The sequence below is a fragment of the Phyllobates terribilis genome, unplaced genomic scaffold (assembly GCF_046119375.1).
Source record: "Phyllobates terribilis strain yellow unplaced genomic scaffold, ASM4611937v1 Scaffold_11__3_contigs__length_659146591, whole genome shotgun sequence".
NCBI classification, from domain to species: Eukaryota; Metazoa; Chordata; class Amphibia; order Anura; family Dendrobatidae; genus Phyllobates; species Phyllobates terribilis.
Genome location: NW_027362771.1, coordinates 594,665,370 through 594,680,368, shown reverse-complemented (window position 1 = coordinate 594,680,368; position 14,999 = coordinate 594,665,370). Strand labels below are relative to the sequence as shown.

General features: G+C 42.3%; 1 protein-coding gene across 1 annotated transcript in view; it reads right to left on the bottom strand.

Annotated features, from left to right (window-relative positions):
• Positions 1 to 1,889: 1,889 nt before the first annotated feature.
• The window catches only part of LOC141167072 (uncharacterized), a 169,053-nt gene continuing 155,943 nt past the window's right edge, over positions 1,890 to 14,999 (bottom strand). The window contains exons 8-12 of the mRNA XM_073654412.1: positions 12,785 to 12,950; positions 9,307 to 9,468; positions 4,752 to 4,858; positions 3,612 to 3,688; positions 1,890 to 3,265 (exon numbers count right to left, since the gene is read on the bottom strand). Coding sequence (XP_073510513.1) covers positions 3,224 to 3,265; positions 3,612 to 3,688; positions 4,752 to 4,858; positions 9,307 to 9,468; positions 12,785 to 12,950 — 554 coding nt within the window. The 3' untranslated portion in view covers positions 1,890 to 3,223. The remainder of the gene's footprint in view (positions 3,266 to 3,611; positions 3,689 to 4,751; positions 4,859 to 9,306; positions 9,469 to 12,784; positions 12,951 to 14,999) is intronic.

The following is a 14,999-nucleotide window of genomic DNA, read 5'->3' as shown; positions in this document are numbered from 1 at the left end:
ACACTCGCAAACTAAGAGATTTAAAGAGTTGTTTTTTTTTTTCCCTTTTCCAGCAATGCACCCTTCACCTCAATGCACTCAATGCATATCCCGCCTCTCCCCTCACCTCTCACAGTATTCAGTCTCACAGCCACAGAGAAAGAAACTGCAGTTTTATATCCCTCCTCTCCCCTCATCTCTCAGTATTAAGTCTCACAGCCACAGAAAAGGAAACTGCAGTTACATATCCCTCCTCTCCCCTCACCTCTCACAGTATTCATTATCACAGCCACAGAAAAAGAAACTGCAATTACATATCCCGCCTCTCCCCTCACCTCTCACAGTATTCAGTCTCACAGCCACAGAAAAGGAAACTGCAGTTTCATATCCCTCCTCTCCCCTCACCTCCCACAGTATTCAGTCTCACAGCCGCAGAAAAAGAAACTGCAGTTGCATATCCCTCCTCTCCCCTCACCTCTCACAATATTCAGTCTCACAGCCACAGAAAAAGAAACTGAAGTTGCATATCCCTCCTCTCCCCTCTACTCTCACAGTATGCAGTCTCACAGCCACAGAAAAAGAAACCGCAGTTACATATCCCTCCTCTCCCCTCATCTCTCACAGTATTCAGTCTCACAGCCACAGAAAAAGAAACTGCAGTTGCATATCCCTCCTCTCCCCTCACGTCTCACAGTATTCAGTCTCACAGCCGCAGAAAAAGATACAGCAGTTGCATATCCCTCCTCTCCCCTCACCTCTCACAGTATGCATTCTCACAGCCACAGAAACAGAAACTGCAGTTGCATATCCCTCCTCTCCCCTCACCTCTCACAGTATGCATTCTCACAGCCACAGAAACAGAAACTGCAGTTACATATCCCGCCTCTCCCCTTATCTCTCACAATATTCAGTCTCACAGCCACAGAAAAAGAAACTGCAGTTGCATATCCCTCCTCTCCCCTCACGTCTCACAGTATTCAGTCTCACAGCCACAGAAAAAGATACAGCAGTTGCATATCCCTCCTCTCCCCTCACCTCTCACAGTATTCAGTCTCACAGCCACAGAAAAAGAAACTGCAGTTGCATATCCCGCCTCTCCCCTCACCTCTCACAGTATTCAGTCTCACAGCCACAGAAAAAGAAACTGCAGTTACATATCCCTCCTCTCCCCTCACCTCTCACAGTATGCATTCTCACAGCCACAGAAAAAGAAACTGCAGTTTCATATCCCTCCTCTCCCCTCATCTCTCACAGTATTCAGTCTCACAGTCGCAGAAAAAGATACAGCAGTTGCATATCCCTCCTCTCCCCTCACCTCTCACAGTATGCATTCTCACAGCCACAGAAACAGAAACTGCAGTTGCATATCCCGCCTCTCCCCTTATGTCTCAGTATGCAGTTTCACAGCCACAGAAAAAGACACTGCAGTTACATATCCCTCCTCTCCCCTCACCTCTCACAGTATTCAGTCTCACAACCACAGAAAAAGAAGCTGCAGTTGCATATCCCTCCTCTCCCCTCACCTCTCACATAATGCAGTCTCACAGCCACAGAAAAAGAAACTGCAGTTACATATCCCTCCTCTCCCCTCACCTCTCACAGTATTCAGTCTCACAGCCACAGAAAAAGAAACTGCCGTTGCGTACCACTAACAGCATGTAGACTCCGGGTCACCTAAATAAAAAATGCTTGGCCATTCACTTCTTCCCCTTCAGCCTGTCTAGTAGATTATATCTTCAGAATATTTCAGACAAGTAAATTTGAGGAAGAGGACAACTTTTCCCTTAAAAAAAAGAAGATATTTTTTAGAGCTGGGTACAATTTTAGGTCTTCATTGTCCAACACGCTTGCCCTCCAAGGTGAGGTGATTAATGATAAGATTTAATGATGATCAACCTTCGCCTTATATATTGAACATTCGTGTTAATATAATAACACAAGCCCATAATGGTCATTGCATTACATTGATTTTATTCCTTCATTGCTCATTGCTCATTTAATAGTGATTTTGAATCATTCTTAAACAATTGAGATAAAAGGTCCACGTGTTGGATTGTAAAAACTGATTACTGAGCTCGGTAGAAGAACCGACAATTATTTTGCATGTTATTCAATGCTTTTTGTTGGTTATAGGTTCCATTGCATATTCAGAATATTTAAATTAAGGTCTGGAATGGGTATCGTCATTCAAGGACATCACACCATGGTCAGATCCATCCAAACATCTATAACACATGTTGTAAGTACAAGCAAAAGCTAGATTCTGCTAAATATGGTAAATAACAAATACACTAGTTTTTAAGAGTTGGACGCATTTTAGGTTTTGGGTTAGGTAACAGTAGTTTACAGTCAAACATGTGTGCACCTTTCTTTAATATAAAGAATATTAAAAATCAAATAAATTAAAAGCCATAATAATAAGGTATAAATAAAAAGGGGTTAAATTAACCGTAGCAGTAGAGATCATTCGGGACAGGACTGGATGGAAAATCGGCATGTCAGAGGAGGGTTCATGAACTGAAGAATACGCTCAAGAGTGTACTCCGGACAGAGGTAGAACATAGGATGGAGGGAAGATGTTGGCAATGATGAAAAGAAATGAAGGAGTCAGTTGAGATGTCTTAAGAAGGTTTGGCTACAGTGCATTAGACCTTGGTTCTGGTGACTAGAGTGTAATCTTCTGGTGTAACAGTTGGCTTAAAATGTATTATTTTACTCATTCAATGCTGTTGGCACACTATCTGGATCTATACGGTGGTCTTCGAAGAAGAAACCATTTCGGTTTTGATGACATTAGACATCTGTTCAACACAATTCAGGACATTGATGGACTGATCCATCCCAAATGATCATGTAAGAGTCCATTTAAGAAGAAGACAATAAGGTTGAAGAATTGACCTTCTAATTCGACAGCTAATTAATGATTGATAGAGTCTTCACTCTAATTTCCAGAAGAGATCCAGAAGAAAAAAATGTAGATGGCCACCACCTCAGTTGCATGATAATCTTTGTGTTGATCTATCCATAACAAATAGATCCTAATGGCAAATGACTGGTTTCAAAGCCAACTCCACGTGAAATTGTTATCTAGTGGACCATAGGACAATGTTTTAGAGCCCGATCATTGTTCAGTACCCTAGTAGACCAGTGCAATTCTTGTTATTGTAATGTAATATCGTTCGTTACTAAGGAATGTTGCAAATAACTAGTAATTTGGGACACCATTCCCATACTGTCCCGAAAGTCACTTTAAGCCAAGAGAGATTTGCGGTCTTTCAATCTTGAGCTAGAGAAAAAAAAAACAAATTAAGGTAAGTTTTTGAGAAAAGATAAACCAAAAAATGTTTAAATAAAAAAGTTGAAATAATTAATATTTATATACAGACTAAGTTTAAAAATACTAGCCTCTTTTTACTGTATATACCACGTTAAGCCATATAGTATGCAGGTCACATAAGGTCAGGAATTGTGATCATTGGTTGAGCGACTATTTACTTAAAGTCTGCTGTGTAATACTACATTTCCTTAAAGACCAACATGTTGTTTCACTAAAACATCCTTAAAGTATAGAGTTAAGAAGACCAGCAGACGAGAACACGAGATAAAGGAAAGGCATTGACCAATAAACTCACCTCGAATGTGCTATCTATAATTTCCATGTTGGGCTTAAACTTCTCCCTCTTGGATGAAAAGCTGTTCTTGGAAGAATCTGCAGAGATAAGAAGATGAGGAAAAATTCCAAGTGGCTTTATAGATAAGGAGATCATGAATGCTTCTCTATTTTTAGGATAAACGTGAAGTTTTATTGTTCATCTTTAGATCGTATAAAATAAAAATATGTAAAAGTAAACTATGACCACCCCAAAGCAAACTTGACCAACCATGTCTAACCATTTATGGGACTGAAGTGATTGCCAGTAGTTAAAAAATGTTTTGCCTACTGATAAAACATCTGAAACTAGCGATGAGCAAAATTTTCCAAAGTTGAATTCAGCAGTTTACTTGAATTTGGTGAGGGAAGTCAATTTACAGCAAATTCATTTGATGAGAATTGAATTTGCATTTTTTATACCCTGAGATCTATTTAGACCCCAAAGTATAGTGAACGTAGGGGTTAACAAATAAGAGAATAGTATACTCCCCTTGCCAATCACTTGTCTCGCCGCTAGAGCTCCGTGGTCAGTCCACCACTGGCTCTCTTCTACTCTGGTTTCTTCTGGCCTTCATGGCTCTCAATGTTCTCTTCTGTGTCAAGTCTCAGTAGACCTTGGGCAATGCACTTCTTGCCTTCATATCGTACAATGCCTAAAGCGTAGTCAGGGCCAAGGGTGAAGAATGTTGTGCTGTCTTGATGTTACTACTTCATGATGTATGGTGGAGTCAAGGAAGATGTAGGAAAGAACATCGATTGCCATGAAGACTAGTCCAGAGCCAGTGGAAGCCAGACAAGCTGTAGGCAGAGAGCTACGATAGCGGCGAAGATGAGCGATGAGGTGAGCTGCTGCTTCACTGAATTTGTGTAAAGCAAATCACAGAAAATTCAAATTTGGATGAATCCTATTTTTGTGTAACATTTGAGATGAATTTGATCCACATCAATCTAATTTGCTCATTTCTATCTAAAGCCTAACCAAAATGGTCTTGTTCTAGTCAGACCAGATGATATTTTTGATAAAAATATGGGATCTCACACAGGAAAGGAACTCATTAGTTTACATCCTCCACTATAAAAATTAAATACCCATTTTAGATAAATAATGAGGTAACTGTACCTTGATCTTCGTTATCTATATTTGCGCCCAGATTGGTGATACCGACATGCCAGTCTTCTTCCACCTCATCAAACCAGTTTATTTCATCTTCGTTTGCAAATGGATCCCTAAAATGATGTCATAAATCCCAAAAATAAACTAAAAGTTTTACTAAATAGTTAAAAGAGTAGTTCATATCCTTTTCATACACCCTATTGTGGAATTCTGAATAAAATGCCAGTCATGGATGATTACAAAAAATGTCTTCTGCACTGTAGGACCTGTCCTGTCCTGAATTACACACAAAAAACAGCGATTTGAATAGACCGTGTAATACTTCATATCCCATGTGGAAGCACTGTAGGGAAATTAAACACTTACTGACTTATTTCCCCACAGATAACAGTTGATCACTGGATGTCCCATCATTGGGACAATTTATGATCAGCTTATTTGTCATTGGACAATTTAAAATCTTTTCTTCTACCCTGTCATAGATATTAAGAGAATATTAACCATTTCTCCCAAGCCCCTCTCACCCCTCCCTTATCCACCCTTTGTCACAAGAAGAGAGCTGAGATCTCTGTGTGTATCCAATTAACACACACATGAGAAGTGCCCTATAAACAAATGCCAGCCAAGACATACTACGACCTAACTAAAAATGCGAGGGTCTTTCCCCTGATAGAGGCAGGGGATGATTAGATGCAGGCTTGCGATAATTTACAGTACAGACCAAAAGTTTGGACACACCTTCTCATTTAAAGATTTTTCTGTATTTTCATGACTATGAAAATTGTACATTCACACTGAAGGCATCAAAATTATGAATTAACACATGTGGAATTATATACTTAACAAAAAAGTGTGAAACAACTGAAAATATGTCTTATATTCTAGGTTCTTCAAAGTAGCCACCTTTTGCTTTGATGACTGCTTTGCACACTCTTGGCATTCTCTTGATGAGCTGCAAGAGGTAGTCACCGGAAATGGTCTTCCAACAATCTTGAAGGAGTTCCCAGAGATGCTTAGCACTTGTTGGCCCTTTTGCCTTCACTCTGCGGTCCAGCTCACCCCAAACCATCTCGATTGGGTTCAGGTCTGGTGACTGTGTAGGCCAGGTCATCTGGCGTAGCACCCCATCACTCTCCTTCTTCGTCAGATAGCCCTTACACAACATGGAGGTTTGTTTGGGGTCATTGTCCTGTTGAAAAATAAATGATGGTCCAACTAAACGCAAACCGGATGGAATAGCATGTCGCTGCAAGATGCTGTGGTAGCCATGCTGGTTCAGTATACCTTCAATTTTGAATAAATCCCCAACAGTGTCACCAGCAAAGCACCCCCACACCATCACACCTCCTCCTCCATGCTTCACGGTGGGAACCAGGCATGTAGAGTCCATCCGTTCACCTTTTTTGCATCGCACAAAGACACGGTGGTTGGAACCAAAGATCTCAAAGCACAGATTTCCACTGGTCTAATGTCCATTCCTTGTGTTCTTTAGCCCAAACTTGTCTCCTCTGCTTGTTGCCTGTCCTTAGCAGTGGTTTCCTAGCAGCTATTTTACCATGAAGGCCTGCTGCACAAAGTCTCCTCTTAACAGTTGTTGAAGAGATGTGTCTCCTGCTAGAACTCTGTGTGGCATTGACCTGGTCTCTAATCTGAGCTGCTGTTAACCTGCGATTTCTGAGGCTGGTGACTCGGATAAACTTATCCTCAGAAGCAGAGGTGACTCTTGGTCTTCCTTTCGTGGGGCGGTCCTCATGTGAGCCGGTTTCTTTGTAGCGCTTGATGGTTTTTGCAACTGCACTTGGGGACACTTTCAAAGTTTGCCCAATTTTTCAGACTGACTGACCTTCATTTCTTAAAGTAATGATGGCCACTCGTTTTTCTTTACTTAGCTGCTTTTTTCTTGCCATAATACAAATTCTAACAATCTATTCAGTAGGACTATCAGCTGTGTTTCCGCCTGACTTCTGCACAACACAACTGATGGCCCCAACCACCTTTATAAGGCAAGAAATCCCACTTATTAAACCTGACAGGGCACACCTGTGAAGTGAAAACCATTTCCGGTGTATACCTCTCGAAGCTCATCAAGAGAATGCCAAGAGTGTACAAAGCAGTCATCAAAGCAAAAGGTGGCTACTTTGAAGAACCTAGAATATAAGACATATTTTCAGTTGTTTCACACTTTTTTGTTAAGTATAGAATTCCACATGTGTTAATTCATAATTTTGATGCCTTCAGTGTGAATGTACAATTTTCATAGTCATGAAAATACAGAAAAATCTTTAAATGAGAAGGTGTGTCCAAACTTTTGGTCTGTACTGTACGTGTAACTGTTGAAGCTTTCTTTCCGAGCTTCAAAAGGAAATCTATCGTCAGGCCGGCACTGATACAGAATATGGAATATTGTAAGTTCCTTAATTCCGATAATAAAGGGACCTATATTTATAGTGGCAGGGACAGTCAAGGAGCGATATGTTTATTTTTCCATAGCTGTAAACCCCTCCATGGAGCTGTAGCGCAAAAGCACCAGAATAACGGGTTGCAAATACAACATGCGTGGTCTCTAAATGAAGATAAAATCATAACGGAAAAAATGACGTCGTTTGCAAGCTTGTGTGATCAACGAGCGATAAGTTATCCCAGAAGTTAGAGTTTTTAATAAAGACATGAAGGGTGGAACCCAGCCCCTGTGATGTCAGCACAGGGGGTATGTGGGCAGGTTTCTCATTAGACATAAAAGAAACCACTGAGGATAGAGGAGCACTCATTGCAGGGAGCATATGTATAAGCAAGGGGTCACATTCCGCTGAACGGTCACAGGAGAGCTCCCCTCCACCTATATTGAGTCGTCTCTGCGAACGTATAGTAAGTTTCTTCTTTGAACCTGTTTTATTTTGTGTAACTGTATATTCTGTATTGTAATGTCTCCTTTGTAAAATATTGTATATTTTTCTTAAACACTACCTCCCTTTTGGATTAAATATGAAATTTAATAGTTCTGTTTCTTTTGCTCTGTTATCACTCTCTCCCCCAAAGCCATATATGCTATCAGAAAGCAGGCATCCATCCAGGCCTGTATTATATTTCAAATCTGGATGGTGGTGGCAGAGAAGAATAATAATTGGGCTATCGTGAAGCTGACAGTGACCGTACGGAGGGCGTAAACAATAATCCATGCATTGGAATCCAGAGGTGTGACGCCATACGCTCACTGGTCACTTGCCGATACCTACGTAGTGAGTAGTGGGGACCATGTGCTCGCGGATCCCTGACAAAATTCTGACAGAGTGACGGCACGGAGAGATATTGCGTGATCTCCCCGGTGTCGTCAATGTGGAATACCTTACATTATTATTAAGGGACTCTTCTAGCAAGTTGCGATTGACCAGAAGACATCTCAAAAGTGTAAACATCTCAACAGTGGAACATCAACACAACCCCTGGTATTATTGGCAGAGATGGTCAGCCTTCATCTTCCTTTTTATGGCAGTCATGACTAAAAATGATAGTGGTTCATATAAATATGGAGAACCAGCAATAGTTCTCACTACATTGGGACACTTTTTACTAAGATTTCCTTTTAAAATGAATAATTTCACCTGGCCTGACTGATCTGACTACACTCATGTTTAAAGAGTATCCAACTTTAACTTTTATCTAATACATTAATAACACACATAAAAAAATAATTTTTGGGGGCATTTATCTTATCAGAGAAATCCGCTTTTTTCTTTCTCCCCCAGGACTGATCTTTCATTTTCAAAATTCTCAATTAACTGGTAAAATCTGTCTTCAGTAAAAACTGATTTTCCCATTATTTATATATGGGATGACAGTTGGAGCTCATGAAAAACTATGGAGAGCTGTAAGTGCCATTTCAGGAGAGTTTAAAATCTGTGAATTCTAACTCCTCCCCTCTCCATAGAAATGTTAAAGCACCAACTGTCATCTCATATTTCAATAATTGGAAAATCTGTGAATCCAGATTTGATCAGTTAATTGAGAGTGAAAGATCAGCTCAGAAAAAAGAATCAGATTTTTCTGATAAATTTCATGTGTACTATTGATTTATGTAATAATAGTTAAAATGACAGTTACTTTTCAACCAAATTCTACTTTGCTATCCCCATCTTCTCCATGCTACCTTGTTTGTATCTGTGCCTCCTTCAACTGTACCTCCAACCCTTCCTACTGGGTCTCGTTCCACTTCCTAGAGACCCCAACCAGGTAATCAATCGGCAGACTGGCTAGGTCTAGGGACAGCTAGACACCTGTAATCTCATCAAAGTTATAGGTTAAGGTGAATGTTATAGGCAACTTGTTCCAACTGGTTGATTCCTAACCAGAGCATCACAAGATCCTGACCATAAGGTGACAATAGAAATTCCACCCAGATCACAATTATCCACCAGTCAGGATTGTCTTGAGTAGTCAAGATTCATCTCCAACCCAACAAGATCCCACTGGTAACCACTTCTTGACGTATTGAAATGAACAGCATCCAGTTTATTTTTTAATTCATTTGTGAATGAAAACGTTTCCTTCTGGATGCCATACTCACCATTTTTTGTTTTTTTTCATTCTAATGACAAAGACGACAGCAACACAAACTATAATCAACAGGACTACGATGGCCGCTCCGACCCCTCCGTAGACGCCTGACTTTAATATCCTCCCGTTACAGTTAGGTGAGGTGTAGATGTATAGATCTGTTCTCGGGCATCTAGAGAGAGTTGACACCAGGAGATTAAATATATAATAGACAAATGGGAATAATACAATAAAGATGTGGAAGCATGGAAAAATATCTAGGAATCTCCACATGGAAGTTCTAGATACGTCTAAATTAAAGTCCTACAAAATAATCATCCACTATTCCTTGGCAAAAGTGTAATGTGTTTACCAACAGTAAAAGTAAAATCTTTCCACTCTTTAAAGGGACTTTGTCAGTACAGGATGACTGTTCAAGCAAAATCCTGCAAAGCCAATCATTTAAATTCACCCACCTGCTTATTTTCTCTCAATCTCAGCCTCCATCTTCTTTGATTGACATCTCTGGCTTTCTAGAACCAGATAAGGGTGGAGATAGATGGAAACCAAGCAGGTGGGAAGGTGAAGATAAATGATTGGCCACCATGAAGCACTAAGCGCCTTGGACTTGGCTTGAACGGTCATTGTTTGCTGACAAAGTCCCTTTATGCCTTTTTATATCAAAGGTTCTTTTGCTTAAATGGGTTGTCCACTACTAGGACAACCCCTTCTTGAACTAAATGTTTGGCCTCAATAAAATAAAAAAAACCTATACTCAGCTCCCATGCTGGCGCCGTTCCCGCGGTGTCAGGACTCGAGGTCCCGGGGCTGCGATGTGGTATAATGACACATGGTGTCCTGCACCCAATGAGCACTAGTGTGGCACCCCAGGGGTCTGGTTGCCACAGTGGTAGAAATACCATGTCTGAGAGCGAGCATGGGTTTTCCTGGTCAGGAGCACATTTGCATGCAATGCCTCCTGCTCCAGTCCAGGGGGGGGGGAACCTGCCCTTTATAAACTGGATCTGGGGCGGGGTTAGCTAGTCTAGTTCCAGAGGAAGGGACAGAGCAGCAGCAAGGAGCTCTGTAGGAGCCAGGAGCTGAAGACCAGGGACTGGAGCAGTAGAGCTCGTCCTGGCAGAGAGACGCAGAGAACCGGACACTGGAGTCCGAGGCTGTGAGGATATCTACATCCAGCAGCAGAAACCACCTGGCAGGGGATTTCAGGTCCTCTGGCCATAGAAAGCCTGGAGGCTCAGTCACACGCAAGGGACCGGCACCGCCATCGAGGAGCGGAAGGAACCAAAGGCCCCAAGTCACCAGCCTTACGGGTGAGCACCACACGGTACACTCAGGGACGTGGGCTACTACACGACTACAGCAGGGTAGCCAGGAAGAGTGCAGTCAGACGGGAAGGCCTACACCTCCACCTGGCCAGGGGGACTCTTGTTCGCTCACAGACTGACCAGGCCTCTAATGTTAGCCAGTACTCCCGGCAGGGCCTTCTTCATTACCAACAGTAAAGACCCTGAACTGCACTGCACGGACTCTGAGTCATTTCTGCTGCGCCCACGCACCACAACCCTCACCATCTATAGACGCTTCCCTGAGGCTATACTCCTCCCATGGGGAGTTATACTGCCCTCTGCTGCGCACACAACATCAGCCTCAGCGGTTTGCCCCGCAGCGGCGGTTCTCAGTGACCGCAATCCACGGGTGGCGTAGTCAGACATTTAAACATTGCAAAACCAAATAAACAGGTCAGCCACTGGTTTGACCACCCTGAGCCACGGGACCGGGTCACCGCCACGGAGACTACAACCCCTGACATTACATAGAAACCTGGCTCCGGGTATTCCCCTACACACACGGCCCAGGGGGCGCGTCACTAGCGTCACTGTCCCGGTCTCCTGTCGAATTAAACATGAAGAGGAAGTCAGAGATCATCTGCAGCCTGGACTTCCTCTTCAGGTTCGATTTGTCTGAAGGGCATCGGGCACCACGTGTCATTCCACCGCATCGCAGTCCCGGGAACGCGAATGCTGACACCACGGGAACGGCGCCGACATGGGAGGTGAGTGTAGGTTATTTTATTTTATTAGGGTCAAACATTTAGCTCAAGAAGGGGTTGTCCTAGTAGTGGACAAACCCTTTAATGGAAGGGATTCTTGATTGGTGGTCTACTACATTCACATGATCAAAGCTCAAGGTAACACATTCGGTGGAGAAGACTCTCCTGCCAAGCTAAACTACAAACTACAAAGATGAGTTATCCAAATCAGAAAACCCATTTTCATAACCCTTTAAAGGAATTCTGTCTTCTAATAATTAGCGTGTTCCCTCTTCGGGAATCTCATCTTTGGCTTCAGAGTGTAGAACAATTCTGAAGAACGTCTCCGATTCTGGAGGACCTGTCCTGTCTTGCATTACACAAACAACCCATTGATTGGATCGGACACTACACTGTGTAATGCCTTATTTTCCCTTTGATGGAGCTGTAGGGAAATTGAGCACTTATTGCGAGGTTTCCCTATGGATTACAGGTAATAACTTGGGGGGGGGGCACCATGCTAAAAAGTTAGAAAGGTTCAAAGCGGATAGGCTTTCAAAGATTTAATGGGAATCTTTTTTTATACCTTATCTGAGAGTAGCATGATGTAGGGGCAGAGACCCTGATTCCAGCGATGTGTCACTTAACTGGGTGCAGCAGTTTTGATTAAAAACTGTTTTAGCTGCTGCAGATCTAGCAGTTCTCTCAATGCTGAGCCTTTACAACCCTACCTATACCACTGATTGGCCGACTTCTGTGTGCACTGCATAGGCAGAAAGCTGCCAATAAGTGGTGGGGTCGTGGTTGGACTACCTGGCAGCAGGTTTATTAGTCCTCTAGTGATAGTCTCCAGCTTATAAAGTAATGATTTTATAAAAACTATAGCCAACAGCCCAATAAGTGACACCACTAGAGTCAAGGTCTCTGCCCCTAAATTGTGCTACTCTCAGATTAGGTAGTAAAATCCTGGTGACAGTTTCCCTATAATGAATAGTGGAGAGTCGGAGGAGATAGATGGGGAAAGTAGAAAACGTGAGGAGGAGAGCAGAAAATATTAATATCGGTGAGCATTTCTCGACAACCTTCTTGAAGGCAGCAAAGACAACTTTTCCTAATTATGAAGCATGATGGTACTAGATGACATGTCACTACATAACCATGTATATTTGTGATCACAGTGTCTATGAGATCAACCTATTATGATTTTAGCTTGCGTGACAACCATCATGGCCACCATTAGAGAAGAAGAACCAAGGGTTCATATGTTCTCATGGCTGTACATAAATATGGATGGTGATAAATATGATATAGTTCATAGTGTTCTGTCCCATGTTAATAATTATGTAAGTGGATAGTATGGGTGGCAAAGAGAAGGCACAATGTACAAAGTGAGAGTCGGGTACTGAATCACAATTTAAAGCCTAGTGAGATTGAACAATCCCTTTAAACAGATACTTACAGGCAATGTGGGCCAGTATTGTTCAGGATTTGGCAACTTCCATCTTCACAATTTCTGTATTTCCATGACATTGAGTCACACTGAGAAATGCAAACCAGCCCTTCGTCATCAACCACTGAATTGAAAAAGTCTTGAAAACCATTTGGGACTTTGCTGAAGCACAATTCTGTAGATGAAGCGAAACATTTTAGGCAATATAAAAACAAACTTTATGTTCCCCATTATGTGCTGTGTCACTTAATTTTTCAAATGTTGTGGTCACTTACCTCCCGAATCTCTTAGATATGGTTTTACAAAAATGACTTCATTTTTCCCCAGCTAAAAGCGTGGTTAACAGGGGTTGTATCAACTGATATAACCTCCTTCCAGAATGAAAGTACCATAGAAAAAAATCCTAAGGATTGGCTCCCAGTGATTAGTACATTACCGCAAATCAACATTTCTGTGACCACATTTAAAAGCTGATTTTTTCATAGCGTCCACTTGTCTAGGCAGATATTTCCCCTGCAATAGCCACCAGAGAGGAATTTGTGTATTAGATGGTGGCTATTGAGACAAATGGCCATGTCCTGGTAATGCAGAGGCCTAAAGGGGTTGTCCACTACTCGGGCAACCCGTTCTCATTCCTCATATTTGGCCCCATTAAAGTAAAAACACCTATACTCCCCTCCAGTGCTGGTGCCATTCCAGCAGCAATCGAACATCAAGAGGAAGTCAGAGAGCAGTCGCAGCCCTGACTTCCTGTAGATGGTTAATGGAGGTGAGTGTAAGTGTTTTTATTTGAATGGGACGAAACATAAAGAATGAGAAAGGGTTGTCCTAGTAGTGGACAACCTCTTTAAAGGCATTGTCTGGGCTTTCATTACATTTTATGTGTGTACCTAGGCAGGGCTGCCATCAGGGCATAACTTCCCTTACTGGCGTATGGGGCCCTGTGAACAGAGAGGGTCCGTTCAGGGCCCCGTTCTTCTGCTCACTGGGCCCGACCGGCAGCATTCTGCTGGTTCAGTGAACCTGTGTCCTTGAAATGAAGAGACATTTGGGGGCAGAAGGGAGAGACATATGGGGACTGAAGGGAGAGACATTTGGGGGCAGAAATGAGAGGCATTTGGGGGCAGAAATGAGAGACATTTGGGGGCAGAAATGAGAGGCTTTAGGGGGCAGAAATGAGAGACATTTGGGGGCAGAACGGAGAGACATTTGGGGGCAGAATGGAGAAACATTTGGGGGCAGAATGGAGAGACATTTGGGGGCAGAATGGAGAGACATTTGGGGGCAGAATGGAGAGACATGGGGGGGCAGAATGGAGAGACATGGAGGGGCAGAATGGAGAGACATGGGGGGGCAGAATGTAGACATTTCGGGTCCAGAATCGATTGCATATGGGAGCAGGATGTGGGACATTATTACTGTAGGGGCTTATTAAAGAATATTATTACTGCTGTGATGTATTTATTTCTGACAGTACTATTTTCAGTGAGTGGGGTCCTGTTACTGTGCAGGGCAGCACTTTGTTGCTTTTGTTTCTTCATCTGGTGTAGTGTAGAAGTTGGGGAAAAAATGGGGAATGTGCTCTGGAAGTGGTGCTCTAGATAACTGTTATTTTATGTAGAGATGAGTCCTGGCTAGAAGAAGTGATAGTGGTCTGTGCTGGATGAAGAGGAAAAGCGAAGATGAAGGACTTCACCTAGAGACGTCACCGGTGAGTCAGGGTGTTATCTGTATACTGACACTATACACTGCATACTATACACAGGGCTCCTGTGTATAATGGCACTTAGGGTAATATTAGTATTCTGTTTTTTTATTTTTTTATTAATGATCAGTATGGTAGTATTCGGTCACTACGTGGTGGTAATATGTGGTCTGGTCATGGTGTGATGGTATTCGTCTCTTGTATGTGGTATTGTTTGGTCACTATGTGGTGGTAATATGTGGTCTGGTCATGGTGTGGCAGTATTTGTCCCTTGTATGTGATATTTTTCGGTCACTATGTGGTGGTAATATGTGGTCTGGCCATGGTGTGGCGGTATTTGTCTCTTGTATGTGGTATTATTGGTAATTTTAAAAAAATGTATGTGACACATTACCTATATAAAAATATACGTAAAAAGAATATTGGGTATTATAAGAAATGCTTAATAGGTTAGCGTAGAGTTGTTGTGGTGGCGGCTTAAAAAATCTTTTGGCGAAAACAAAAGCCGCTCGCTATGTA